Below are 27,229 nucleotides of genomic sequence, written 5' to 3'. Positions count from 1 at the left end.
AGGGACGTGGCTGGAGTCACAGGGACTGGCTTTTGTTTCCTCTGCTTTCACAGCCGTGCTGGGCAATGCCCTGTCCCCACTTCACGTGAGGGGTGTCGGTGCTGACCTTCGGGAGGGAGCGAGCAGCCTGGAGGAGCTTCCGACGGTGCTGCGGGTCACCGATCCCGATGTCCCGAAGGTCCTGGTCTTCCATGACATTACAGCCCTGCGGGGACAGGAAGGAGCGACATGGGAGCAGAGGGCAACAGAAGCCACATCAGGTGCGGGAGCGGAGATCAGGCGCGTCACAGCACCCTGCTGACCTCACCTCCCAGCACATCCCCACAGCAGCAGGAGGAGGAGGAGGAGGAAGAAGGCTCCCAAGGGTGGCAGCTCTGCCCCACGTACCGACCTCGGGCACCGAGAAGGCTGACACGAGAGGGGCTGCGGCACACGCAGCATCGGTGGGGCAGAGCACTGCCATCCCCTCCCTCCCGCAGCCTGCTCTGCGCCATCTCTTCCAGCCATTAGATTTCAGACCATCGCTTACAGCAACCTTCCGGTTTGATGCACAGATGCTTTAATCACTGCGTAACAACGCCCAAGTAAACCCCAGCCCCACTCCACGCGCGGTGCCTGAGAAGCGGCACTCGGCTCTGCTCAGCCTCCCTCCACAGCCACAGAGAAATCTGAATTTCTTTCCGTGAGAGCAGGCAACCTGGCGAAGGTCAGATTTATCCTCTGTCCCCCGGGCAGGGAGGCAGCTCACCCCGCTCTGGCAGAGATGCTCTGGTCGCCGCACACCGCTCTGTTAGAGCCCATTTTCTGCCCCCCTTCCCCTGCAGAGCAAGAGCGGACGCATGCAGAGCACAGTGGCTTTACCCCCCTCTCAAGAGCCTCCATCACAACCTGCTTCCCTGCCCCTCCTACCTGGGGAGAGCTCAGCGGGAAGCCCGGGCACGTCTCCCCATGGCTGGGAGAGCCACGCTGCTGTTTGACCGAGGGCTTCGGCTTGAGCCCGGACCCCCCCTCCCCAGACCTGCCTCCCTCTGCTCTCAGGAGAGTCACAGCTGAAGGTCTGAGCTGACAACGCTTTGCTGTTCCACATTTTGGTTTTATAAGAGAAACCTAATTAAAATTGGCTGTCGGGCAGTACGCTGCTGCAGGGGCACGCAGGCTGCAGGAACAGCGGGCTGAACGGCCAGGGCTTCAGGAGGGAAAGGCGAGGGGAAGATTGCCAAGTATCCTCTTTAAAGGGCAGCAAATGTTTTATATTCCTTCCCACCCTGCACTTTCTGTAGCATTTCAGCACGTACGTTTTGCTAAGTATTACCTGCTTGAAATACAACAGCCACACGTGAAAGCAGCGAGCTGCTCTCCGAGCAGCCGACCCACCTGAGCGACGCTGCCTCCTGCGAGGGCAGAGGAGCAGGAACGGCCCTTCCTGCTGCCCCGTCCACTCTCCGATGCTCCAGGACAAGCACCTGGCCCGTCTGCAGCCAGGGCGGGGAGCGCTCGCCTTTGGCGATGGCTTTAGGAGAGTCACCGGGTACATTTCACGGAGCCAGATGCCAGTCCTGCAGCCAAACGCCGGCCGGCTCGCTCCCAGCAATGCCAGCGTCCGCTTTGCTCCTGCCTTGTTTGGTTTGTGCCTGGTCTACAAGAGCACCAAGCCCGGGCAGCATCGCTCCCGCCACTTCCACGGCCCGGTGTGATAACTGCCGGGTAGGATGCCACGCGGCTCTCCGCCCCCGAGAGCGGCTCTTCCCCTCGGCCGCAGAGATAAGTGTTCAGAGAAACAGAGAATTCACGCTGCAGATAAGAGAGGCCCGAAGCAACGTCGCAGGGAGAGATGCCCTCAGAGGCCAGACTGCAGAGAAATAATTATTTAGCAAATGACAGTGGCGAATTAAAGCAGCGGGTGGCGGGGAAGCAGGGCCCTGCAGACACTCCGTGACCGTCAGCACCCACAGCACCGAGGCGGAGGCTCCTCTGCCTCCATCCTCCCTTGGCAGACAGGGATGCCCGACGCCCTCGATTCCTGGCAGGCCGTGGGGGGACCGAGACCGCACATCTGGAGCAGACAGACGCAGTACAAAAGCATTTGTCTAAGAGTTGTTTAAACAGCAGAAAGAGCCGGGACTAAAGACCCTGCAGCCGATTAGGGTGGTTCGCTCCCTGTTTTCCAAAAGGTCGGTTTAGACCAGCCGGCTGCGGCGCTGGTCTGCAGTGCCACTGCCCGCTGCCAGCTGGAAAGAGCTACTGCCACCGCTCGAGACGGCACCGCGGGTGGGTGGCAGCTCTGCAGGGGCCCGGGGCCACACCGCTACCTGCCTTGCCCTTCTTGGATTGCACGCCCCATCCTGCAAAGCCAGGCCACGTGAAAGCCCTGGGTCTCAGCGGAGTGGTAAGGCTACACGCAGAGCTCCTGCGCAAGGATGTAACTATGTCATATAAGCTGTTCTGCATGCCCCTCAATTGCACAAAATAAATTAAAAAAAAAAAAAAAAAAAAAAAAAGGCTTTTTGTTGGTTGAAAGCTCCGAGGGTGCTCATTTGGTGCAAGAGCAGCAGCAGGCTCCGTTGCAACGAGAGCAAACCCCCTGCGTGAGTAAAGCGGAGAGGCTGCCGCTGTCAGAGGCAGCGATCGCTCCGGCGTGTTAACAGCAGCATCCCACCAAAAAAAAATGAAAACATCCCTCCCCTTTCTTGCTCACAAATTTTAAGCCAAAAAGCCATATTTAATGTGCATTCCCGTAACAGCGGGAGATTGTGTGCTCAGCTTCGGGGAAGAGGGAAAGGATTAAAGGCAGCTTAACTCCCCTGACAGGCACCTTACCTGGCACAAGCGTTTTTGCATGCTACAGCTCTGCTACAGGGCTTGCCAGAAGGTCCTTGGGAGGCAGCGTATGTGCGAGGAATTCATCTCCTAGAGGGAGATGGCTTTTAAAGGGCTTTTTTAAATGGACAGAAGAGGGCTAGAGCAAGTGATGGAATTTCTCCGGTAAGCCTGGAGAGCAAAGCATTACTGCCCTGCCTGGGGGAGGCAAAGGGAAGCACAGGAAGGGACCGACTCACCGAAGTCCCTGCAGCAGGTTAACGTCACACCTCGGGTGCCCGAAACCTGCCGTTCCCGACACCTCAGCCCGCTCTGCTGCCCCAGCCCGCCCATCCTGGTGCTCTGCTGCTTAATGCCTCTGTACAGAGCTGGGTGCCAGAGCCGCAGCAGGCGCGGGGGCTCGAGGAGGATGCTGGCGAGGGCACGGCTGACAGCAAACCCTTCACGCACCAACCAGGACAGCAAGAACGGTCCGCAGCCAAATGAGCTGTGACAACGGTGATGTGTAATTTTCACGTATAAAAACTAAACAAGCTTGCTGATCCTATTTACATTTGTACTCATGCTTATTTTCCAATGTTGAGCCTTTTTGGTGCTAATCCGCTTTAGCACAGCAATGCCTGGCTAGCACAGCCACGCTCCCAAACCAGAGCACAGGGCTGGCAGCTCACGCTCTCCCAGGATGCCTGCTTTATGCTGACACAGCCAGTGCCAGACTCAAGGCAAGGCAATAGGTGTTCTCCCACTTTTGGCATCTCAAATTCAAGGAAAATTGCTTGCTATGTAGCAAGGATACAAGCTAGTTAAATACTGTAAAGCCTGCAGCTTTCTCCAACACTCCTTGTTTTTATGTGTCACATCAAATTCCCTCAGTGCCAGCCTGTATTCTCAGGGTACTTAACAAGGGTAGACACAGCATAGCAGCCCCGAATAAATCATGACGGTTTATTGTGCATGAGCCTCCACTTAGAGAAATGTCCTTTAAACCCATCCGGATTTCATCTCCTATGAAAAAATATAATCTGCTGCTAAAATAGATAATTAAATGCAAACACACTGGAGATCTTTTAACCTTTGCCAACCGAACAGATGAGCTGTTTAAACCAGACTTTAAACCTGTTTGCATTTAACATGCTATTCAGACAAAAGCCAAGGGGCAGAGATGCTCCGCCTGGGCCACCGCTGCCACCTGCCTCCGAGCCACGCTCCTCCGGCACAGCCATTGCCGCAGGTTCGGTTAGCGCCCCGCTCTCTGCGTAGGCTCCTGCGTCTGCAAAACCACCCCTCTGCTCAACCAGCACCTAATGACTTAGCACAAAAAGCCCCCTAAGCAAGGAGGGTTTCCAGCCACGGAGACCCAGCTGGGGTCTGCCGCGGCTCCCGGCACGTCCTTCCCGACCTCCGCACCCCTGGCTCACGCCGGGCACTGGGCTGCCGAAGGGTCTTCGGTCTGTCCCTGAGCCAGGCAAGAGCCATTTCTTTGCTGTACCGAGGAGGGGGTGACCGCAGACATATCCACACCCAGCAGCTCGTGGAGGAAAAGGGAACAAGGCATTCATCACCGAGATGAAACAAAGCCTCTTCGTTACAAAGGGCTGCTCAAAGGGAGACTGCCTCGACGCAGGGCCGCAAAATTTCAGAAGAACGGCCGTGACGGCTTTTGGGGGACTTTGGTTTTGATTTTTAAACAATATCCCAATACAGGTTTTTGTTTGCTCGTTTTTAGGTTTTTTCTCTTGGGTTTTTTTTGTTGTTTATTTTTAAACAAAGGTCCCCTTTGGTGCTGACACAGGTTGGCAACCCGGTCCAAAGATGCCGTCTCCCAGGCACCCTGCTGAAGGCTGCAGCGCAGTCCCGGCAGCCCAAGCCCGGGCTTGCGGTCAGCCCCTCGCCGGGTCCTCTGAGGACGGATTCAGCAAAAGCCCGAGGCGGGGGAGAGGAACGCTCGCAGGGACTCGCTCTGCTGTTAGCCCGGTCCTCTGTGATCCTCCAGCAGCAGCCTCCGAAACGTCAATTAGAATCAAAAAGACTTTCCAAAGATGTATTTCAGACTTTACTCGTCGTGACAAGTGCTTTTTACCTTGCGCATTTCTCCCAGCTGCGGGGCTGAGCGGAGCGAGCGCGGCTCAGGGCTGCGCCCGGGTCAGAGCTCTCGCTCCCATCCGCGCTGGGGGAGCGGGGGACATCCGAAAGCCCCGTTCATCCCAACACCTCACCGTTTTCTCCTCACTTCCATCAGGAACTAGCTCTCAGCATTTCCTGCACTGCAGGTGGCTCGTTCAGGGTTTGTTCCTAGGACACGCATCCTTGTGTTAATCCAGATTTTAGTATAGCACCACGCGCACACGTTAATCAGTCTTGGTAGAAAAATCTTTGGCAATTTTTTATTCCCAGAAATGCGGGGATGATCCCTAAAATAATCCACCAAGAAGCAGAGGCTGAAATTTTTTTTGCAACGGATGCAGGAGCACAATTTCCCCCCTAACCTTCAGCTGCACACACGTGCGTTAGGTCGAGGAAGGGAGTATTTCTCCAGTGCAAGTGCATCTACAATGGCGTGAAATGCATCACCCAGACGAGTCCTCCTCCGCTCCCACTGGCAATCCAAAGAGCCTGAACGATCAGCCCAGCCGCAGACACCTGAAATTGGGCAAGGTGAATCCCACTCCCTGGGTCCAAACTGGCAGAGACCGGCTGCCAGACAGTCCGGAGGGGCTTTCATCCCCCAACCTGGCCTTCAGCTTCCTCAGAGCTGAACAGAGCTCCCTCCGGGGAAAGGCACAAATACACACGACCCACACGGGGCACCTCTGAACCCCGTCTCTGCCCTCCGCGTTGCCCCAGTGACCCGCATCCTCGTCTGGGCTGCCCCGGGGAGCCCCAAAGGACGCCAGTGCAGCCGACGCGCCTGCAGAAACACAAGCTTTTCGAGAAAGGGTCTGCTTTAGTCATGCTTCACATCTTGCACTGTAATTAAACAGCCTGCAAGGCTCCAGGTTTCTCATTAAAGGGAAAAAAAAAAGCGCACAGTCAGAGGTTACATTGTAGGAAGGTAGCGTCCCCTCCTGCGAGTTAGGTGACCCCGAAGGCCAGCGTGCCAAAATCAGAGCTGCTGAAATGTGCCAGCAATCCTCCTCCAGCCGGGCACTCTGCAGGCACTTAACTACCCAATTTTCAGATGCTGCTTCTGGCACAGAGCCTGGCTTCAGCCCGTCCTCTCTCTCCAGCTAAGGAAGGGCCCGAGGCAAAGAAAGTTTCGTACAGGACGCGTAGCCTTACCCAGCCAGCGATGCAGTTTAATGAATCCCGACTGTCTCACTAAGCTCACGCTAACACAAGTGCTGCCTCTGTTACTAAACCCTGTATTAAAGACAGGCGACGGACTGCAGGGAAGAGGGGGACCAGAATGTGTTTGCTATTAAAAGCAACAGATGCAAAACCCAAACACAGCTTTTCCAGACTACAAAGGCTTCTGCAAACGTCTATAGCAGAGTGCCTTCAGCTGGATGAGCCAAAGCATCCATTTTTTCTTAGATTAATACATACAAAGCTCTTTTTCTTTTTCCCCTCCGTACATTCAAGACACTTTGCATCTTGTCAAGGATTTTGCTGCCACTGCTATTGCTTTACTTTTGGCAACCAAAAGCCTGGATGTGGGAGATGGAGCCGCATCCAGCTCACCACAGACCCAGCCTAAAGGAGGATAATACACAGCAAGTCCTGAAAAGAGAGGTTGCACCTTCCTTAGCCTCAACGCCACTTAGAGTTCTCCTTTTCAGATGAAAAAAAGGATCAGGAACCTTTGTTTCTGTCATTTTGGTACCGGCTAGCTGCAACTTTCAGGAACTTCATGCAAGCAGGCAGTACAGGGTTTGCAGTCCAGAATATAGCGGCTCAATTACATACGCAGCGAGGGGATTTGGCAAGGCTCCCGTGGCTCTGCCCGAGCTCCTGGTTACTCCCGCTGCCAGACTCGTAAAAAGCCGCCGGGCTTCACGGCCCTGCAGCCTCGGGCAGCATCCGAGGATACGGGAAGGCAGCGAAATTCGGAACGATGAGCTATAGCAAAGGTATTCCTGGGAGCTGACAAAGCCACCGCAAGCCGGCAACGCCACCGCAAGCCGGCAACAAGCTCCCCGTCCCCAAATCTATTAGTAGTTACTGACGAAGCGGCCTCTTTCCCTGCAGGGGTGGAGGTTGCCCATTTGGCCTCCTCTAGCCCCTCCGGGCTGTGTGTTCGAACCCATCTGAGCAGGGTGCAGGGAGCCACCAGCCGAGCCCTGCTCCCGCCGCAGAGCCTGGCCAGCCTCGACCCCCTCGCTGCATCAGGGGCTGTACGGATTGCACTCTGAGTAAAAAGCCCCGCTAATATATCTTGTTCAACAGGACAAGAGCAGCTAATGCCTCGTTAATGGACTAATTTATAAGCTTGCCCTAGAAACAGGCTTGCGTTCTGTCTGTATACCTGCACGATTTGCGCTTGGGGGCTTTTCACCCGAGACCCTCGGTGATAGCACAGAGCATCACCCCTTTTTACAGACCAAAAAAAAGCTAAAATGTCCCAAAACAGAGCCTTGATTACAGGCAATGCGGAACACCTACAGCTCCATCGGCCTTCTCTGGCTGCTCAGCCCCTCCAACAAACCCGCACCAGTGGCTTATTCATCCCAGAGCAGGCTGATGACCCCAAAGCTGGGACCTGCACACCCCAATTTCAGAGCCAGGGAACCAGCGCTTGGTCACACGAGTACGTATTTGTAATTGGCCTCACGATCCACAGGGTTTCATGCCTTCCCTTAATGGTATCTGCAGTTTGAGCTAGTTCAGTGGAAACCAGGGGAAAAGAAGTATTTGTTTAGCTAAGGGCATGACAACGAAGCCCTAGCTCTTCACAGAGCACTGATTGTGCAAAGGGCTCACATACAAAAACCTACAATAAATCCTAGATTAGCACACAGCCACTTCATTTTTGTTTAATTTTCTTCCCCATGCAGACTGGCAGCGTGACAATGGCAACGGAGGGAATCGGTCATGGTTGTCAAGTTCAGGCAATTTTATTGAGAGGAAAAAAAAATTAACTGCTACTTTAATGGCTTTTTAAACGTTTATTGGGCCTGGAGCTACTAATGAATCAAATGTAAGTATCCTCTAAATTGCCAGTTCTGGTCCACCCACTTTGCTCCTCAAAATCCACTCTGAACTCGCTGCTCTCCGTGAAGTCCATTTCCATCATCTGGGGAGCTTCAGCGCAGCTCTGCCCCGTTTCCCCGGTCAGAGCCACGGGTGAGCGGCCGAGACGCTCTCTCAAACTCCGGATCATTGCACGCCTCCGCTCTCACCATTCCCTTCCAGAGAAAACCCCCCAAAAAACCATACCATCGTGGACAAAGCACAGTCCTTGTGAACCACCCAAGTAGCATCTGAAACCCAGTGGAGAGCTGTCAAAAAAAATTCATTTCATTGTATGAATTGATTCCCGCTCAGACGCTTGGCAGAAACCCTCACACAAGGGTCCAATTCCACTCTTACAGGGTGTTCATCCAGGGCATCAAAATCAGTCTGAGGACTGAGGAAGAAAGGCATTTCCAGCAGGTTGGCAGCAATGATAAACAGTAGACAATATCACGTAACATGGCTGATGCACTCCCTGCCTATGCCATAAAAATAAGTGAAAGCCATTTCAGTAATAAATCTGCCAGCTGGCGTGAACCAGGCCAAAGAGATCCCCAAATCTGATCAGCAATCGTTAAAGGGCGGATTGCCAGCACCTCTGGGTGTCAGAAGTATTTACTCCCACCCACACCAATTTACAAGCTCGGTCACCGAACGTCACTGCAGGGCAGAGCTTTGCAGCACAGGCTTTGGGAAGACCAAGTCCAGAACCAACCACGAGAGCTTCTGCCTGGATGGAGAGAGCTTGCTTCAGCTTGAAACCAAGCCTACCTGCCCCGGCACAATCTACACGCGGGGGCTTACCCAGGTCTGTGCTAAAGTATTCTCCAAACACGCCAGGTTTTCTCTTCGTTTCACCAAGTGTAGAAGCGGTAAAACCTTGTCTGTGGGATCTCCGAGAGGTCACTGCTCTTCATAGATCATTACTGGGTGCAAACCGCTACTGGAATATGTCAGTTAAGTTTTTCCCAGATGAATATTATAAAATGACAAGTTTTATATGAAAATAGAAAAAAGCTCTGGGGCACACACATTCTCAGAGCATGCTAAAAGCCTGGCTGCTGCCCAGGGGAGCAGCATCTGCGAGCCAAGCTGGGTAGTTACCAAGTGGATCATGCAAAACAGAGCTACGATTCACTGAGGACACCAGGAGATGCCCCGTGCTCCAGCAGGACAGGTATCGGGTGAAAATGAAGACCGTGTAGATGTCAGCCAGCACCCAAAACATGGGGATTTACAGGGTGAAGGAGACCCAGCTCCGTGCACATCCTGACCCTCGGCAGCTGGGAGACGCTTGGTCCTCAGACCCAGCCTGGCAGACGCTCGCTGATCCGCACTTCAGCTCTGCTCAGACATCAAGCCAATGCCTCAGCTCTATATTTTTTAATCAACCGTTTGCTTGCACACACACACAGAGGAGAGGAGAGAAAGGTTGTTTCGTAACGAAGACCACTGCAGGCTAGTCTAACATGGCACTGAATTACATTTAAAAATTAATGTCAGTACTCTCAATTATTTGCAGACACCCCGTTCTTCCAATGCCATCATGTTTCTACCACTTCTCCCCAATTATTAAAAAAATAAATAAAAAAACCACAACCAAAACCAAAAAACCAACGAAGTAGAGGAGCCCACGGCACTACACAAGGAGAACAGATTTCCGTTTCTGACGCTGTCTCATTGAATCAGCATTAGCTGTTTTCCACACACTCCATGGGAATCCAGGCTTGAACAATAAAAAAAGCCATAAAAAGTGGTTTATGTTCTGTTTTACCTGCTCATTTGTGAATCAAAACATCTTTGGACTGAATAAAAAGTTCAACTACAGAATGACGGTACAATTGCCAGAGCATGTGAGGCTTGCCCTTCTCAGATGTCAGCCTGAAAAGTTGTCTGGGGTAGCAGCAAACATTCAGCCTCCAAGGGAAGGGGAAAGCTTTTGCAAGCATCTCAGACACATTTATGGGATCTGTGGGATCACAAAATACTGTAGCGAGGGTGCAGGTAATGGCATTTCCTTCCCCACTTCTGTGGGGGAATTCCACCATGAATTACTGCAATTCCTTCTTATTACACTGGCAACGTCCTTTCTTTCCCAAAACACAGCAGAGTCCCGCCTGGCCTTTCCCTCTAGGTCATTGCTGTGTTTGCTGCAGGGCACTGGGATGCACCGTGCATCTCTCGGTGCAAAACCAGTTTCCCGTGGACCTCCCGAAGGGAGCATCTGCTGCAGGGACACTGGTGATCACGGGAGACACGACGGGACCAAGCTCTAGGAGCAGCAGAATCCCTCTTGGTCCATATTCTCGTGACAATTTTCCTACTCTTACAGCTCCCCTGGCTCAGTACCGGTCAAGGACAATTAAGTCGATTTATAGTGCATTCTTCTGAATGACACTGCTCACTCATTGCTACGGTTTTGTGATCTGACCTTTTCTTTTCCTCCTCTGGTGAAGGATGAGGCAATGGGTCTCCTGAAACCCCGCGCACATGCAAGGGCTGCATTCCTCCACGTGGGAGGTAGCAGGGCTGGCTTCTTTTGGGTGGTGGGGTATTCTCGGTCCATTAGTACTGTTAACATTTGGCATGCAATTCTGCTGAGGATTTTATTCTACTTGCAAGGCTGTATTTTTGCTAGGTCAAGGACAGCACAGCCAATGCCAGTAATACTCAGCTAGCAGCTTCAATCCAGTTATGTTTACCCATCGCACAAATAAACCTTTCCCCTCTAATGAAAGAATTCCAGTAGGCTGCGAAGCAGAGAAGGAGAATTTGAAGCACCATCTCCATTTTAGCCTTTTTTAATCCCCGGCTGGCTGAACAGACTGCTTTTCGAATTAAAGCCCCATATTAAAAGCAGAAGCTGAGTGTCACAGTCCGATTGCCCCAAGCCAGCAATGCTGGCGGTGAAGGTCACTCAGTGGCAACGGAGAGGGTGAGCGAAAGAAGCTGCTCCCTTGGACTGCAGGGTTCGTGCTGGAAGGTAACAGCAAGAAAAACAGGGAAAGCCTCTTTCCTAGCATTGCCCATAAAAACAACAAAGCTATTGTAGGCAACTTAAAGGGAATATAAGAATTTCTCCAGACACAGAAATGAGGCCCAATATGCAGATGTCAGTATTTGGAAAGAGAACTCAGTCTTTTAGAAAACTAAGCTACCTAAATCCATCTTTTATAGCCCCTTTTTTCCCTCAACCAAGCCAAAAGATTACACACAATCTGAAATAAATGTAGACTTCAGTCCCTTCCCAGAAACACGTACACCGGCAAGTAAGCTTTAACGTCACGTCAAATTGATGTTTAAATAATCCTGCTGACTTGTGTTAGCAACACCCAGCCTTGACTGAAGTCAATACTTGATCAAGATCCTTTACCTTGAACTAGTCATAAACGTTCTTGTTTTTGCATTTGACTGTGAAACCGGTCAGCATCACCGGTTTCACACCGAGATGCTCTCGCGTGCCGTATCAAACGCTGCAGCATTTTGTTTTCTTCTGCAGATTCAACAGGAATTTTACATCATGGAAACACTGATCAAGAAACTCTGCTTTCAATGCTGGAACAAAGCAACACATGAGTGAGGCCAGTGCTGCAAACTCAGCCCATCCGCAGAGTCCCATCCCAGCTCCAGTTCCTAAAACAGCCAATAGCCGTGTCCAGGCAGGATGACAGTCACTGCATTTAGGCATTAACAGCGGTGATTCCCTTCTCCTGACCACGGTTGTGTCGACTTGTTCTTCCCTGATAACCAATTCACAAGCCCTCAAAGATCTCTGCAAGTTCCAAAAGTGAGAATATTCCCAACGAGCCCCGTCTGACGCCGCTCAGAACCAACGGGTGCTACAAGTAATACTCTATTATTTGTCCTGAATTCCCCCAAAAGAGAAACAGCACTGGTAGAGACACACGCACAGGAGAAGGGTCAGTCCTGACTGCAGCCATCAGTCTCTTACCAAAGCAGACCTGAACTGCAACAGCAATTTTTAGTTTGCTGACAACTGAAGTGCTGATCTCGCAAGCTTGTGGGCAAGGGGTCCTGCTGGAGCACAAGGTCTCCAGCTATCGGTTACCAAAACCTTGTCCCAGATGCAGAGCTGGATTTCCCGAGAGCAGAAAAGCCTCAGCTCGACATCGCCGGCCCACCCCAGCTATCTGCTAAAATACACTTCTACCTTCCCTTTTTATAGGAAAACCTGTAAAATGTTCACGGCTCACATTACGGTTTACATCTCCATCCCTGCCTCTTCAACGTAAACCTGTGAAAACTGCAGGTCTCCAAAGTCTCTTCCAGCTGGCAATGCTGCCTGTTAAAGCGTTTGAGCAGACCCCGAGAGGAGCGGGATGAGCGTCCCCTCCCCGCTCACCCGTGCTCCTGGGTGCTGCCGGAGATGCGGCTTGCACAGAGCCATCGCCAGCGAGATGGCCGGTCGCGTGTCCGGAGAGCACAGCTAATCACCTAATAACGAATTCTGGATTTCTGAAAAGAACGGAATTATTATTCTTGGAAACAATGCGTGTTTCTGCCATCCTAGATTAACATCTAATTAAGAAACCAAATATATTTACAGAGCACTTTTTCAAAATCACTTTACCATACTGTGCATTCATGGATCATTTCCCTGACCTGGGGGGTAAGGGCTTCTGTAATAGAGGGCGCAAATTAGCTCAAGAGCCAACTAAAAATACGCAGGAAATGAGGAATTCCTGAAACCAGAACTGGCTAAACTAAGGGCTACAAGAGCACTCAAAAGCACCAGACAGGCTTCCGCACCCTCCAGTTTTTGCATCTCGCCAACTCTGTACTACCTGCTGGGTAGACAGTACATTTTAAACATCTGTTTTTCTTGGGTGAAGAACACCACCAAACGCCACTGTGCCAGCAAACACCGGGTCTCACCCAGTCCCCCCTGCAGTTACAGGACACGCTCTTTGTTAGACTCTTTTCTTAATCCTACTTTAAGTTCCTATCTACTGCAGGCTGAGCGTTCTTCGTAAGTATATAAAGAGCTCTTCTAGGACGCTGCCTCTGCTTTCCAGCTGTACTATCACCGCACACCTAACAGTTTGCTCTTGCAATGCTTTTCTTGCCTACCCAACGTACAAGCTTCTTGCTTGCTCGCAAATGGGCACCTGGGCGCTCAAGCAGCAAAGGCAGCATCCTTGGCATACTGAAAAAAACCTGCAGCACGATATGCGATGCAATGCAAAAATCTTACACAGAAAACAAGGGCGTTTCCGTATCAAAAGACTCCAACTTCTTAATTTTTGCTACTAAAACACAGCCTCGTAGCCCATCTGGCAATTTGCAAACCGTTACCCAGCATTCTTTGGACTTTGAAATATTTAACATAATGAGGCCCTAATAGGGACTAATCCTTTCACAGAAACCATTTAACTCCAGGAAAATAATGCCACCTAGTTTGAGATATTCTTCATTAGTGATTGAAAGTGGCAGTTAATAAAGAAATTGTTACGTAAAAAAGAAAAGGAACGGACAGCCTGCCACGCCAGGAGCCAAGCATCCAGGTCCTTTCAGTAATCACTGCACTAGCCAGCTGCAGTGTTTACAACTTTAATAATTCATCTGAGAACATCAAAATCACTACTAAACCCAAATTAACTACTTGTTCCTCATTTGTACTGTATCTGAAGGTTTTACTCCCACATCAGAAGCTGAAGGCAAGTAACATCACAGAGGAAAAGATTCTCAATAATTAAACTTTCATACTGGGCTGACTGTATTAGCCTGAAGTTCCCGGGACTTGGATGAAAGGATTTAAAGCCAGTCTTGGCATGGGTGCCAGAGTTAAGTTCCTAGTAAAAGGGATAAGCAGCAAAACGGAAATCAGCCAGGGTTTGCAGGAAACCTTTGTTAAATTGACCTTTTAAAATTGTGAGGAATGAGTGAGGCGCGTGTCCCACCTCCCAAAACCAGCAGAAGCTGATTTCCTACACTGGGAGCGGTTACCCAGAATTGGATGGGGAAGAAAAACATCCAGCCATCATCCAGCAGCTCCTACCACAGACACCATAAAATCACGTTATGAGACATGCACAAGGAGCCTTTGCTTTCATCTTATAAATGACAAAATTCTGCATCAGACAGTTTGCAACTAAGCGTTGCTATTTACTGCAAATAAGCACAGTCAGTAAAAATTCCTGCTTCCGAGCCTCCAGCTCCCACCTCTCAGGGCACAAGTGGGAAGTTAACTTCCTTCGTTATTAAACTTCTGTGCTGAGAGGAGTTTGTCCACCACGCTCGTCAGGCAGGGCCAGTGGGAGTAAAGGCATTTTTATCTGCTAACCGCTGGAGTGAGATCTGATCCCACAAAGGTCAAAGATCCATCAGCAGAGGATCCCAAGCAGGGATCTATGGGGTGTTATTTAATTTAAATTCATTGTACCATCTCCAGAGCATCCCAGAAGTTGGATCAGACCGCCCCAGCGTGCAGGGGACGCTGATACCTCGCACAGAGCTGAATGCGCCTGCCTGTAGCACAGCGGTCCCAGCAGCCGAGGGTCCACCGAAGGGCTGGGACCAGCTGGGTGGGACACTGCAGGGCCGGAGCCCACCGAGAAGGGCCGGCGGGAACGGTCCCTGGTCCTGCATGGCTGTGGGCGGTGATGGAGCCCGGTGAGGGTGCCCAGGGCTTCTGCGGGGGCAGCTTGCCCCAAATCCTCCCCAGGGAGGAGGGAAGGTGCCACACAGCTGTAGGAGCGGGATACGGTAGAGGCAGAAGGGTACGTGGCAAGACCATCGCCTGGCGCCGGCAGTTCCTCTGCTGAAGGTGCATAAGCCACAGTAAAATCCAGCTCTAGGGGAGCGTGGGCCCTGCCAGGCTAAGGGGAGACAAAGGGATAAGCTGCTTGCCATGGGGGCCAGGAGGTATGGCTGGATACCGCCACAGTATTCAACTTTTAGAGGTGCTTGGAGATCCCACAACATTCACAGGGACATTCATCCTGCTGGCCAGGTCGTTTTTTAACAGCGTAATTACATCCTGCCTTTAAGTACCCCTACTGACGCTGCTCCGATGTGCACTTCCTCGCCCCTCCATCCATGCCCTATCCAGCCTTCCCTTCTTTCTCCAGCTGCCCCCCGCGTACCCTCAGCACTGCCGGATGGCCGCCGAGTTTCCGACCCCCCTTCACCCAGCTCACAATACAGCCGCCGAGCACACATCCTCCTGGACATCACCTCTCCGCACCGTCCACAGTACCAAAGAGATGCCCCCACTCCCTTTCCAAGGCAGGGTATTACATTAGCCCAAATGACTTCTCCAAAGGTTTACATCCATTTTTAGAAAGTCTTTATTTGCAGAACTCGGAGTCCACACTCAAAAAGCATTTCTTTAAGCCATGCAGGAAGAACCCTCCCACAGCACCAAGACTTTCTGTCTTTGAGTTCATCGTTCCATACGAATTCTCAGGTTTTTACACCATGCAGCTTTAAGTTTCTAGACACCGCTTATTAAAAAACCCCTCAACATTAAGCATTACCGTCTTGTCATCATTAGGTTTCAGAGCCAACAGTGTCAATGCAATTAAGTACAGCTCATTAACATCCTGCCTACATGCTTAGAGTAAGCATGCTTCCAACAAGAGGTCTACCACCTCCTTCACAGTCCAGAAGACAGACTGCTCAGTGATTTCTTCAAAACACTAGCGAATTTCAGTTCCCACTTCTGGAGTAAATTGGATAGTAAAGATTCAAGGGGCAGAGTAAACAACATTTTATATCAAAATTACAGTGAAAAAACTACCACACCTGAATTAAACGTGAAGACGAATGACCCTGACCCAACACAACCCTCATCTCTTCCTTTTGTCTAACCTTCCACACACCCCCAAGACCATTCTGCTGGGCTGCGGAACCCAGCTCCGCTCTGCAGCCGACACGGGGCATCGGTAACAAGTAAAGGTTTGGCCAACACATTTGTTAGAGCCCATGGGTCCCAGCCAGCAACTTACCAGGAAGCGGACATCATCAAAGCCGTTCAAAAGCAGCTTACTCTCATATTGCTGCAGGCCAATGGACTCCAGCCACTCCCCGACACTCTGCTCCAGCATCCGCGAACCTGACGAGAGAGGAATCGGCAGACGCTTGAAAAGGGAAAAACCGTTAAGGCGGTAGCAGCGGCACTCTGAGGAAGACAGATGGCATTGCCACATCATAGTCATTACCATAAAGAAACTCAAAAAATTATGCTCAGAGTACAACAAATCAGCTGGCAGACAATTCCTCTTGTGTGCACAGAACATGGACAACAAGCTTCCAAGTGCCTCCGTGGGCTCCGGGTTTAATTTGTATCCCAGTTAACACTCAAAAAGAAACACCTTGCCCGGGCAAACTGTTTAGAAGCACTCCTGGGACCACGACATCACATGCACTGCTTTCAGGGCTCAGGCGAGTTTCTTGCCAGGCAAACACATGAAGCCCAACCCCACGGGGATGCGGATCCACTCCTTGGCTCGTCTGAAGGGGGCGGGAGGAGGGCAGCAAACTTTCACCCAAGGCATTCCCAGCCAGTCGTAGGTGCGAGGGAATGGAGTGGAGCCGCTCACGAACGCACAGAGCTGTGCGGGTCCTCTCGTCCATGCAACTTCGGATGCACTACCCTGCTCAGCGGGCCGGCGGAGAGGGCCAGGCGCATTGGAGGCACAAAGCAGCTAGAGAGAAAATACATCTTCATGCAGCTGAGACACAAAACAGACACGACGGACTTTCAGAAAAGCAGCAGAAGCCAGGCTAGAGCAGCTGTCCACAGGAAGACATGCAAGACAAAGAAAGCACACAAACTGCAGCAGAAGAAAAGAAAGGCTTATACTTTTTTTCCCCAAGCAGTCCTGAAAGAGGCAAACCATGGTAAGGGCTTTTTCTCTCCGTTACGGTGTTAAGAGGAGCAGAGGTGTGAGCGACCCCGAGCACGAGTCTGAGAGTGCTGGCACTGTCATTTTACCACCTATCCGGACGCATGGCATTTCAGCATGCTGCTCGGACCGGGCTGGCTGCACTGGAGAGTCTAACTACACCTCTGCACTGGGTGACAGCAAGAGAGACAGAGGAATCAGTATGGTTTTCACCCAATACATTCAGTCCTGCCCGGTGCTTGGTGCATGCTCGTGTTTGCCCTTCCTTCATTTTCTTCAGCTAAGCGCCGCTGCTGCATCCGAGCCCCTCACTCAAACAGGGAGCAGCTCTGGAGGAGGCGGCATTTTAGTTCCTTGCTTCCAAACCACGTCAAAACAAAAAGAAACCAAACGCAAGCACACTCTCTCCTCTTCCTGCAGCAGCTCAAGTCCGAGACATGCCCTGGCACCTCCTCTCAGCCTCTGATGAATGAGATTCTTCCCAACACCCTACAGAAGCTGTGCAGACAAGCTCTCCCTTCCCTCACCCCTGGGAAGAGAGTCCAGTGACTTGTTACTCTCCTCTAGAAAAGCTTAAGACCTTAAATATGACCAAAAAAAGTTCAGAGCTCTCCTTTTCATCAGGGAATTTGCTATGCAAGACAGGCAGAATTTTTCAGGCTTCTTAGTACATCTGTTTCAAGGGCATACGCGAATAAAAAGATGATCAGGAAAACCAGGTTTGCTTTCTTTGAACCTCCAAGTCAGCTGAAGCTGTTTGGTACCTTCCAAGCCACCCTTCCCACCCGCGCCTGCTGCAATGGCTGCACAACGCAGAGCTCACGGTGGTATCTGGAAATTCTTGGGGTAAGGGATCCTGCTGCTCTGGTCCACAGGAGAGCTCCTCTGCCAGGCGAGCCGCGCTCGGCGAGTTCGAGAGAGCCGGCCAGTCTTTCTAGTGCACACTGCAGCACGAGAAACGCAGAGATCACAAAAGGTTTCCGTCTCCCTCCCCTAACACAGCCTGTGCAGAAGGGCAGCATCTAAACCTGGAATCTATGCAACAAGCTCCCGCTCGCCCAGCGTCTCCATCCTTCCCTTCCGTCGCTCCTTGCTGGTCCGCCCGCAGCCAGGCAGCCGTGTCCCCTCACCAAGCAATTGTGCGTCCTTGCAGAGCGCTGCAGCGGCGTGCTTTGTCTGAAGGCAGCGAGCTCCACGCTTGCCGTTCCACTCTCAGTCCTGTCTCCTGCTCTCGCATTGCCTGTCCCTCCCTTCCCTTCATCCTCTTACCCCTCCCAGCTTTTCCATCCACTGTACAAGCAGTGAGCAGCCTTCGCAGCAGAAGCTGCAGGAGAGGGGAGGGAGACAGCAGCTTTATAACTCTCTAGTGGAAATTACTGACTTCTCAATATTTACTCAGTGATGGACTACACGGCTTGGGTTTTCAAAAAAATGATGTTACAGGTCTGCTTTGACAGTTCCAAGTGATTTGTGGCTGGCTCAGCATTAATTTATCGAGAGAGAGGTGAGGAAACTGCTTGCTGCCTACTACAGCATTTCTGGAAGCAGTCGGGGTATTGGCAGGGGGAATGAAACCACAGCAGTTCCTTCCTCTGAGCTCCTGAATTTCGTTTTAAAAAAATTATTTACTCTACTCAGCCTTTTATACACTCGTAAATGTATTTCTGCTTTTAAAGGGGAAACCTACAGTGACACCAAGTGCAGGTTTTCTGGTTTTAAAACCACTTCAAATCAAGAGAAAACGAAGGGGGGGGATTTGGAGGGAGGGGAATGGAAGGGTTTACTTTAAAAAGAAAAAAGAAGAGAACGGATGCCCCAAAACATCCTAGACTGAAAATTAGGAAGTCCAAAATACACTTGATATTTGCATGTTATGAGGATGATGCGGGAGCAAATGAATCCCAGTCACTGTGCCCCCCAGCAAGAGCCCCACCACAACTTCTGATGGAAACAAACTCCTAATTCTCAGCTCCATCCTTCTCCTTATGCTCCACATTTTAGGAATCCTACCTTTAAAAGGTCTGCAGATGGCAGAGGGGGAAACAGTCAATAGAGTGTAGTTAGAAATAATTAGAGTATTTAAAAGTTGCAAAAAAAGCAAGCCGAGCAATTCTCTTCCTCTTGCAAGACATTTTTCAAGTAACACAGCATGCTTCAAAGAAAACAGGAAAGGGAGAGGGCTACCAGGGCTCAGAAAAGTCCTTTTGTAAGTTATCATTTCAATAATGACCTTTGGTGTAACGTTTGAGTCTGTTTGGAGGTAGAAATAAGTACGTGGGCCATGCCGGCCAAAAAGCATCACCCCGTTTGCTCATGGAAACTGCTAACAGTTTAACGTGACCTGCTGCGGCCTGAAGACACCGGACCAAGCTTCACCGGGAAGAAAAAACTGCAAGTCCAAGCAAGTGTTGATGAAACCACGGTCCACACACAAAGTGAGCATGCAAGACAAGCGAGTCAGGCGGTTATTGCCACAGCTGGGGATGATCATCAGCTGCAAGTCCTTAAATCCACTGAGGGGGCTACGAACTCAGGCAGTGCATTAGGCAAGATGGATAGGCAAGGAGAATGCAGTCATTAATGCTAGCAGATGCAAGAAATACAGCCAGCATCCGACTTTACTGGAACTAAGATCAATTAGCCAAATGCAGACTGCTAACAAATTTCTCCCTCTTTTGTCAAGTAAAACACCAAGCACGTTCCTCACGTCTCAAGTCAACGGCAGAGCTAACTCACCAAGCCCCAAATGCACTCCCTGTCCAGTGCAGCATGCCTCCTGCCTGCATCAAGCTGATTTATTGAGCAGAGACCACTCATCTCCTCTATTTTTGGAGAGAGAAACGCTGCCTTACAAATCACCGTAACCCAGCGAGCAACACCCAGGTTTCTTGTTCAAAGCCAGCAGTGAGATGAGACGCTGCGGTGCAGTGGGGTTGAGATTCTGCTGCGAGACCTGTGCTCCCCTACCCCTCTGACCCACATGTGGAAGGAAGAGATGATCAGAAGTGGGTTGCTGGAGCTAAATAAATGAGGGACTACAAAACACACATGCAGAGACACAGGCTGAATACAAACTGTCTGTTCCCAGGCCAAAAAATCCCTTTAAGGCAAAGCTTAGGTGGAATCCGGTACCCTTTAAGAGATGGTGTTCCTTGATTCCCCAACCTCCGAAAAGCACTTACCAGCATGGATCAGCGACAGACTTCTCCCTTCCTCCCACCTATACCACCCCACCCTCGGGAAATACATTTGGAAGATTTTCTTACAAACTCTACCAGGAAATCAGAGGGTCGAACCTGTCGGCCAAGAAATAGATTCTAGCTCCAAATTCTATAAAGATGCCAAGATGCATCTAATTATCTTATCATCCAGGGGCCTCAGAGGTTTAACGTGCTCGTCCATAACAGCATGGCAAGACACGGAAGTTTTGTTACCCTGTTTTATGGGGGAAAGCTTGATGGTACAGAAACCAGCCATTTGCCCGAATTTGTATGGGAAGTCTGGGGCATGGCAGGGACCTGAAACCGAGCGTCTCGGGGCCGGGGCTTGTTCCAGCATGACTCCAAGGGTCCCTGCTTTCCCTAGACCCAAGTCAGTTGTATGCAATAACTGCTTGTATAAACAGACTCCAAACGCACTTATCTCCGCAGTAACTGCCAAGCAGGGCATTTTACCTTTCCAGGCAAATTAGTCATTCCAGAAACAAAACTAGTCAGGAGCCCCAACATCCTCAAAGCCCACCCGTTTTTGAGGATGTGAGAGCATTTGGCGAGTTCCCTGCAGCTCCCTGCACATTTGTGATATGATCTGAAGTGTTAAAACAGCCTTAGCAAAGTCCTGAGGAGCAAAAAGCTGAACGCTGCTAGAAAACAAAAGCGTAAGGGTGCACGCACCCCAAGATACCCTTCATCCTTGCAGCAAGGGGCTGGCAAAGCTCTGCCCGCTCTCTGGCTAGCTGCGCTCATAGGAAAGGAAGGAGAAACAAGGAATATGTACAGCAGCCGATCTACATACGAGGGATCCCAAACCAAGCGTAACGCAGCGCAGCCCGCGGGAAAACACCCGGCTTAAGGACAAGGCAGCTCCTGGGTCTGCCTGCTTCCAGAGACGGGTGTCCATTTTGCTGAAAACTCCCTGCACAATGGCAGCTTTTGCTGAAGTGCTGGCTCCTCCTCTCCCCTCCATGTTAGACCTCTTCACTAACGATATCGATCCATCACACGCACTGCTACAGCTACGGACCGGCTTGGGGAGGGGAGGGCTCGTCACAAAGCAGGATGCTAAACAGTTGCCATCGCATTAGACCAAAACCCACACACTGTTTTGCATCCTGCTGCAAAGGCATTTGACCCTAGAAAACATAAGCCCTAACCAGTACGTAGTATCTAGGGCAGGCACAGGTTAAACTCTCACTGGGAATGCATGGTGGATTCCTCCTCACCAAAGCAAAAATCCAAGTGACAAATGGATACAAGATAAGCTTTATTATGGCAGGCATGAGCTGCGTGTGCGGATGCATATTAGCATCTCATCAAGAGGAGACGCTGCCCACCCGGAGCAGTTCAGATGCAGCAGTTTGGAGGTGAAGGATTTAAAAGGACAGAATCCCTCGCGGTGGCAGCTCTCCAGCATCCTCCATCACTCTGCACTAACGGCAAACAAGCTCTCGAGTTCTGCTTTTGTTTTTGCTCCTGATTTAAAGGCAGAGAAGGGAATTCATGCTTAAAGTACAGGGGGAAGCACCTCTCCTGCAAGCAGCCTTGTTTAGTGGATATCGATACCTACAGGAATACTCAGAAAAAGCCTAGCATCACTCCCGTTGAGGCACATGGCAGATTAACCACATCCAAAGGGCATGGCCACCACGACACCCGTGCTGACCCTCAACTGGCATCACCCCAGTCCTGCTCCCAGCACAGCCGCTGCCCTGACAAAAGTAGCTGGGGAGGACGATCCTCCCCCCAGAGAATCCAAGAGCATCCAATCCAAGAGCATAGGGAGAAGGCCGTGTCCCCGAACAGGCAGGACTGTTCCCGGCTATTGGGACGGTGGCACTTGGGTCAGCCAAGAAGTATCTCAGAGGACAGCACTGCCACTGCTGAACTGGTCTCACCATCAGAAAGCATTTCCTACAACAACAATTTCAAGATGTAGATTTTCTAAAACCCGTGAGCAGTACATGATATTTAGGCACCTTTGGTCCCCAGACAGCAGAGTTCATCGGCATCCATTTAATCAAGCTCTGCACGCCGTGTCTCACTACAAACAGCTCCGTTTCAAAAGGCACCATTTAAAGCCAAGCAATTATCTCCTCCTTTGAAGGCCACAGACTCTGCTCCATACAGGAGACAACGCTCCCGAGGACCCACGGCTCTGCCTGCAGCAGCGGAGAGGACGGGTTCCTTAAACTGCTGGTTTCCAGAGGGAAGCTGCATCCTGGGAAGAGAAGAATTAAAATAAACCTCCCGAGCAGCTCGGAAACGTAGAAGCGTCGAGACAGTCAACGCTGGGAAAGGGGTAGGTTATTTCCCCGCTCTGCAAAGAGTATGGAGACACGCCTAGGGATATTTGCACCGATATCAAAGCCTCCTTCCTCTATTAGTTCCACCTCCCCTTCACATCTACTTTCCTCCAAAAGAAGGCACAAAAAGTATAGGAAAAAAGCTGGCAAAATGGCAAAACGATCCTGTTTGACGTGCAGAGCCAAGGCATGCAACGCGGTTACTGCAGGAGCAATGGAGGAAGATTTTTAACTGAGACTTGGTTCTCTCTGCTGCTCCAGTCCGGATCCTGAACACAAACTCGGCACAGGGTTCGCTATCCCCCACACCCCAGCCGCCTCTACTTACAACATTTATGGAAATGAGAATGTTTTAACCCAGGATCGTCTCCTGTCGCTGTCATGCTGCATTGCGGAGATAAGAGTTATAATAGTTGCAAACATGGCTGGAGGAGGACGTTGCTCCGTTTGAGGAAAATCAATGCACTAAATGACACTACGATTCCTTCTTCACCTTGTTTTATGGAAATTAGAAAAAGCAAAGACAAAATGCACAACTAAATCATCTCACGCGCTATTTATAAAGTTTTATTATCAAATTAATAACACTACATACTTCAAGGTCACAGAAGTATGTAGGTGAAATATATAGAAAAGATATTGTGATGAGTTTTACCTGATTTGAAGCAACAATCGGGCATCTAGAGTTTACAGGTGGAAAGTTGGAGAAGAAATGTTAAAATATTCTGGCAAAAACATTTTATGGGCTGCAAAAAACCAGTAGCTTTGCTGGAAAAGTTGCCGCAACACTCCAGCTACTCCAGACGGTTTGTTTAAGAGGCTGGGTGGCCGAAGCAGCTCTTTACGCCTTATTCTATTGCAACCAAACTAAAACCTGGCCCTTGGTAAGCTCCAGGTAAGACAAACTGCCTGAGCAGGACCCTTCGCCCCGCACAGGCTTTGCTCAAGCGTTCCTGGTTCCCAGGAAACGTTTCTTAATCTGTGAAATAGAAACAGCCTCTAAAGGACACCTTCTCACACAACCCAATGTACACTGAACCCACCGGCAGCCAGACAGCCCCTCCGAGCCCGCGCTTCCCCATCAGCTGCCGCCTTACCCAGAGGAAACCCATCCCAACCGTGCCCGCAGAGCGGCTTCATCTCCAAACACGCCCAGCAGTGAACATGCAGCCGGGATGGGTGAATTGCCATGGAGATAATGGGGATATCTGATATCTTTGTTATAGTCACTGTTGTACGACTCTAAATACAAAATTCCCATCCTATCCTCCCAGGGCTGAAAGGATTTTGTGAGCCTTAAAGAACAAAATACTAGAATGTGGAGGGCTATCGAGAGATTCTGCTCATTTCCAAAGGGACAGACCCACACTTACATAATGAAAAAAAGCCAGAAAAAGAGCATCTTGCTACTGCATTATGTCTTTGAAACAAAAGCAAGATTGTTGTGGAGATTGAGAGACCAGCCAGAAGACAAATATGCAGCGGCTCTGTTTCAGACTGACTGCTTAATGAAAATTTTGTTGCTGTCCACCAGAGAAGAACAGAAACTTGAGACAAACATATTCTGAAAGGCAGGAGAGAAGTGTAAGCAATCGGTTCGACTTTCTCAGAGGCTATGTCGAGAACAACAGTAATTGTAGGAGCCAGGAGATCAGCAGAACTTTCTATCCCTAGGATACTGGCTGGAGTCCTTACACCATCTTTCAGCTGCAAATTAGATTTTTTTTGTATGTGCAGAAAACCTGATCTTCCTCCTACACATTGAGCTTAGACTAGTTGTGAAGTTTTAAGTATCAGAACACAGTGGTTATTAGGCTGTGCAAGCAGGGGGAATGAGCCAGCCACTCCGCAGCCGATTTTACTGCCGCAAGCTTGCAGAAGAGCACAGGGAGTGTCCCAGACCACTCACGCAAGCCAGCAACTCATCCCCACCTAAAGGGAAGGACTATACGGAGTCACTTCAGGTATCAGAAGGCACCAATAAAACCTCCACAATTCCCAGCAATAAGCCTTTGTTTAAAGCTATTCAAAGATGTAAAACATCACCGCAAAATTTACCATATCCTAAACAGTAATACTAAGCCCCAAAATTTATGAACAGGCAGTTTCAACAAGAAACAAGATCCCCTACACAGACACCCTGCTGTCACTGGGTGAGCATTAATCAACACTGGGGTAATCAGGGTCCCCCCCTTTCCCATCAGGCTGGGGGTACCAGCTGCAATGCTCTTCACCCAGCCCATTTCCCCCAGAAACCTGCTGGGAGGGAAGGACAGCTGCACTATATAAAATTAAATCAATCTACCTAGGGGAGTATTGAATTAAAATTGCCAGTAGCAGTATTGAACATTACGGTGGGAAGCTGAGGTCTGCTCCTTCTGTGCCAGAGCCTTCCTTTCCCTTCTGGGAGCCAAAGCAGGTTAAAGAGCTCTGCACGCAGGAGCCAGCACCTTGTTTTCGTACAGAGCACGACCAAGACAGACACACACGAGCTGAGTACGCTACCTGAGATCCTCTGCTGCTCCTGAGAAAAGTCAATACCTTCGCCGATGGAACTCATGATTTTTTCAATCTGAAAATAAAAAAAAAAAAAAAAGCACATGCTGCATTATTCATAAAGCCTCAGGAAAAGTTAAAGGCAGCCCCGGGATTTCACCTGCCGTGTAACTGCCGAAGAAATCCAGGAAAGGATGTTAAGATACCTCTGCCCCAGAAGAAGTACCCTTAACACCTTGCCTGGAAAAGTCTTCGTAAGGATGGATGACTCAGAAGGGACGCGGAGAGGTTGGGACTCCACAGAGCCTTCCCTTCCACAGCTTGCCAGTGCCTGAAAATAAACAGCTCCAACAAAACCATCCCTCTGGAGCATAAAATTAGGGAGAAGGAAAGGAACCCCAAACTCCTCAGCTCACCCTGTACAAACATGCAGCCCCACCTTCACCAGCAGCCAAGCCTAAGAAATGCAGTTCAGTAACTCTTTCACAGCATGGAGAAAGTAAACTTGGCTTCACCCCAGCCTGGGTTTGCTTGGGTATTTTTGTTTTGGTTGTATTTTTTTGTAAACCGTCACATTTCCCAATCCTGTGCATGGACGCTGTGCTCCTCGCCACTTCCACTGAGAGCAGAGATGCTTAGAAAGAGTTTGAAAATAGTTTGCAAAAGCAGCATCATGGGGGCAAATGCCTTAACTACCCAGGAGAGGGAGCTAAAGACAATTTCATCCCCGGATTTAAGCGATTCACAGTCAATAGCTCAAGGCAAACCTCATGCAATGAAGAAAAAAAGGTAAAAACTACTGCCTGAGATGGTGTCTTTTCAAGTCCACTTAAGAGTTGCATATAAATGACTGCATTGGCCACAAAAGAAAAATTAATGCAAGTTGCAATTTTCATACAACCTACAGGATAGTTTCTCAAATGAGAATAGAAGCTTTTCAAAAACAATTCTTGAGCAGAATTTGTAAATCAAGGCTTTCTAATGCAATGCCGCAGAGGGAAAACCAGCAGTGACAATTACTAGGTTAATTCTGTTAAGATGAAAGACCTGATAAACTGCACCTCAGTTAGTCAATTCAGAATTTTAAATCATCTAAAGCACTAAAGCCTGCTATTTTCTAAAGAGCAATGAGACACTTAAGAGGCTCAGGTCTGGTTGCTTACCCCAGTCTTCAATCTATAACCGAGCAGAAAATAATAATTAAAAAAGGAAAAAAAAAAAAAAAAAGAAAAGACGTCCCAGTGAGAGATTCCTGAACAGAAATCTCCCAAGAAAATATTCCTGCGAGGCACTTCAGAGCAGTTGCTGCTGAATGCAAAGCCGATACATCGACTGGCAACAGAGGGGGGGGGGAATAAACTTCAACTCTTACAGAACTTTTTTTTTTCCCCTGGTCTTTTAAGGATAGATTTGGGGAAGGAGCCCAAGTTTTCCTGGATCTCATCCCCCAGCCGCCTTTGCACTGCCTGCATCCCAGGGCGATGCTTTGCTTGGTGCAGCTGCACGAGCTCCCCAAACTGCCGGGCCGGCGAGCGGGACTCCTGGAAACGCTGCGGGGAGCCGGGAGTTTTGACTTCCAATCAAAATCAACGGCAGCTTGAAGCTGAACTCCACTAGGGAGGGTTTTTTTGGTGAAACAAAAAAACCAGACAGTCTTAAAAGGCTCCTGCCAAGTCAGATCTCCAGTGAAGCCCTTCCTGTTTGCGGGGAACAGGCAGGCAGTGCACTTGTAGCATTAAATCTCACCAGGGAGAAGGCATTCATGCGATCTATAGAAGAGTCATTAAAGGACGTGGATCCTCTGCCCCTAGAAAACCATGAGGACGAGCACTTCTACTGGGCTTGAAATATACTTAATGCTAGTTTACTGGGAGCTTTGAAGACCAGCCTGAAAAAAACCCAATAATCGGAATTCAAACATGTATGGAAGAAAAGTGAAGTGTGTTTAAAAAGAGACCGCAGTTAAAGGAAGGGTTTTGAAGTCGCTGGGTCCTGCCATCGGCACGCTGCCCTGCAGTACATAAGGCAAAAGCGTCCATCGCTCCTCTGCCCCCGGACACAACCAGCACTCGAATGTGACCTTTGCTACGACAGCGGGGAGATACCCGACCCCAACGCCGGGCTCTCCATCAGGCTGCCGGGGCCGTGCAGGTCTCGGACAAAGGCCAGACGCCATCAAACGCTGACACGAGGGTTAACAGAGCCGCTAGCAGTGTGGAAGGATGAGCGATCAGATCCCTTGTTTCACAGGAGCGTAAAAATGACAAAGGAGAATCGATACGATAGCCTGGGACATGAAAGCTTTTACTTACAGACAAGTCATTCAGAACTTTAATCAAAAGCTGCAAGCTAT

At 50.0% G+C, this 27,229-nt stretch overlaps 1 protein-coding gene across 16 annotated transcripts in view; it reads right to left on the bottom strand.

The window, feature by feature from the left end:
* ANKS1A (ankyrin repeat and sterile alpha motif domain containing 1A) overlaps positions 1 to 27,229 on the bottom strand; it is a 110,670-nt gene that overhangs the window by 13,961 nt on the left and 69,480 nt on the right. For 15 of the 16 annotated variants that reach the window (XR_012778513.1, XM_075521946.1, XM_075521948.1 and 12 more), the window contains 3 exons: positions 24,886 to 24,952; positions 15,960 to 16,066; positions 107 to 205 (listed from right to left, as the gene is read on the bottom strand). Coding sequence is in view for 15 of the 16 variants with exons in the window: in XM_075521946.1 (XP_075378061.1) it covers positions 107 to 205; positions 15,960 to 16,066; positions 24,886 to 24,952 (273 nt within the window). In the remaining variant the exon portion in view is untranslated. Of the gene's footprint in view, positions 1 to 106; positions 206 to 15,959; positions 16,185 to 24,885; positions 24,953 to 27,229 lie in introns of those variants that run through there. The other variant, XM_075521958.1, reaches the window with a different exon arrangement.

Source organism: Mycteria americana, chromosome 20, assembly GCF_035582795.1.
Source record: "Mycteria americana isolate JAX WOST 10 ecotype Jacksonville Zoo and Gardens chromosome 20, USCA_MyAme_1.0, whole genome shotgun sequence".
NCBI classification, from domain to species: Eukaryota; Metazoa; Chordata; class Aves; order Ciconiiformes; family Ciconiidae; genus Mycteria; species Mycteria americana.
Note: the sequence above shows the minus strand (reverse complement) of the source record. Positions and strands in the feature narration are given on the sequence as shown.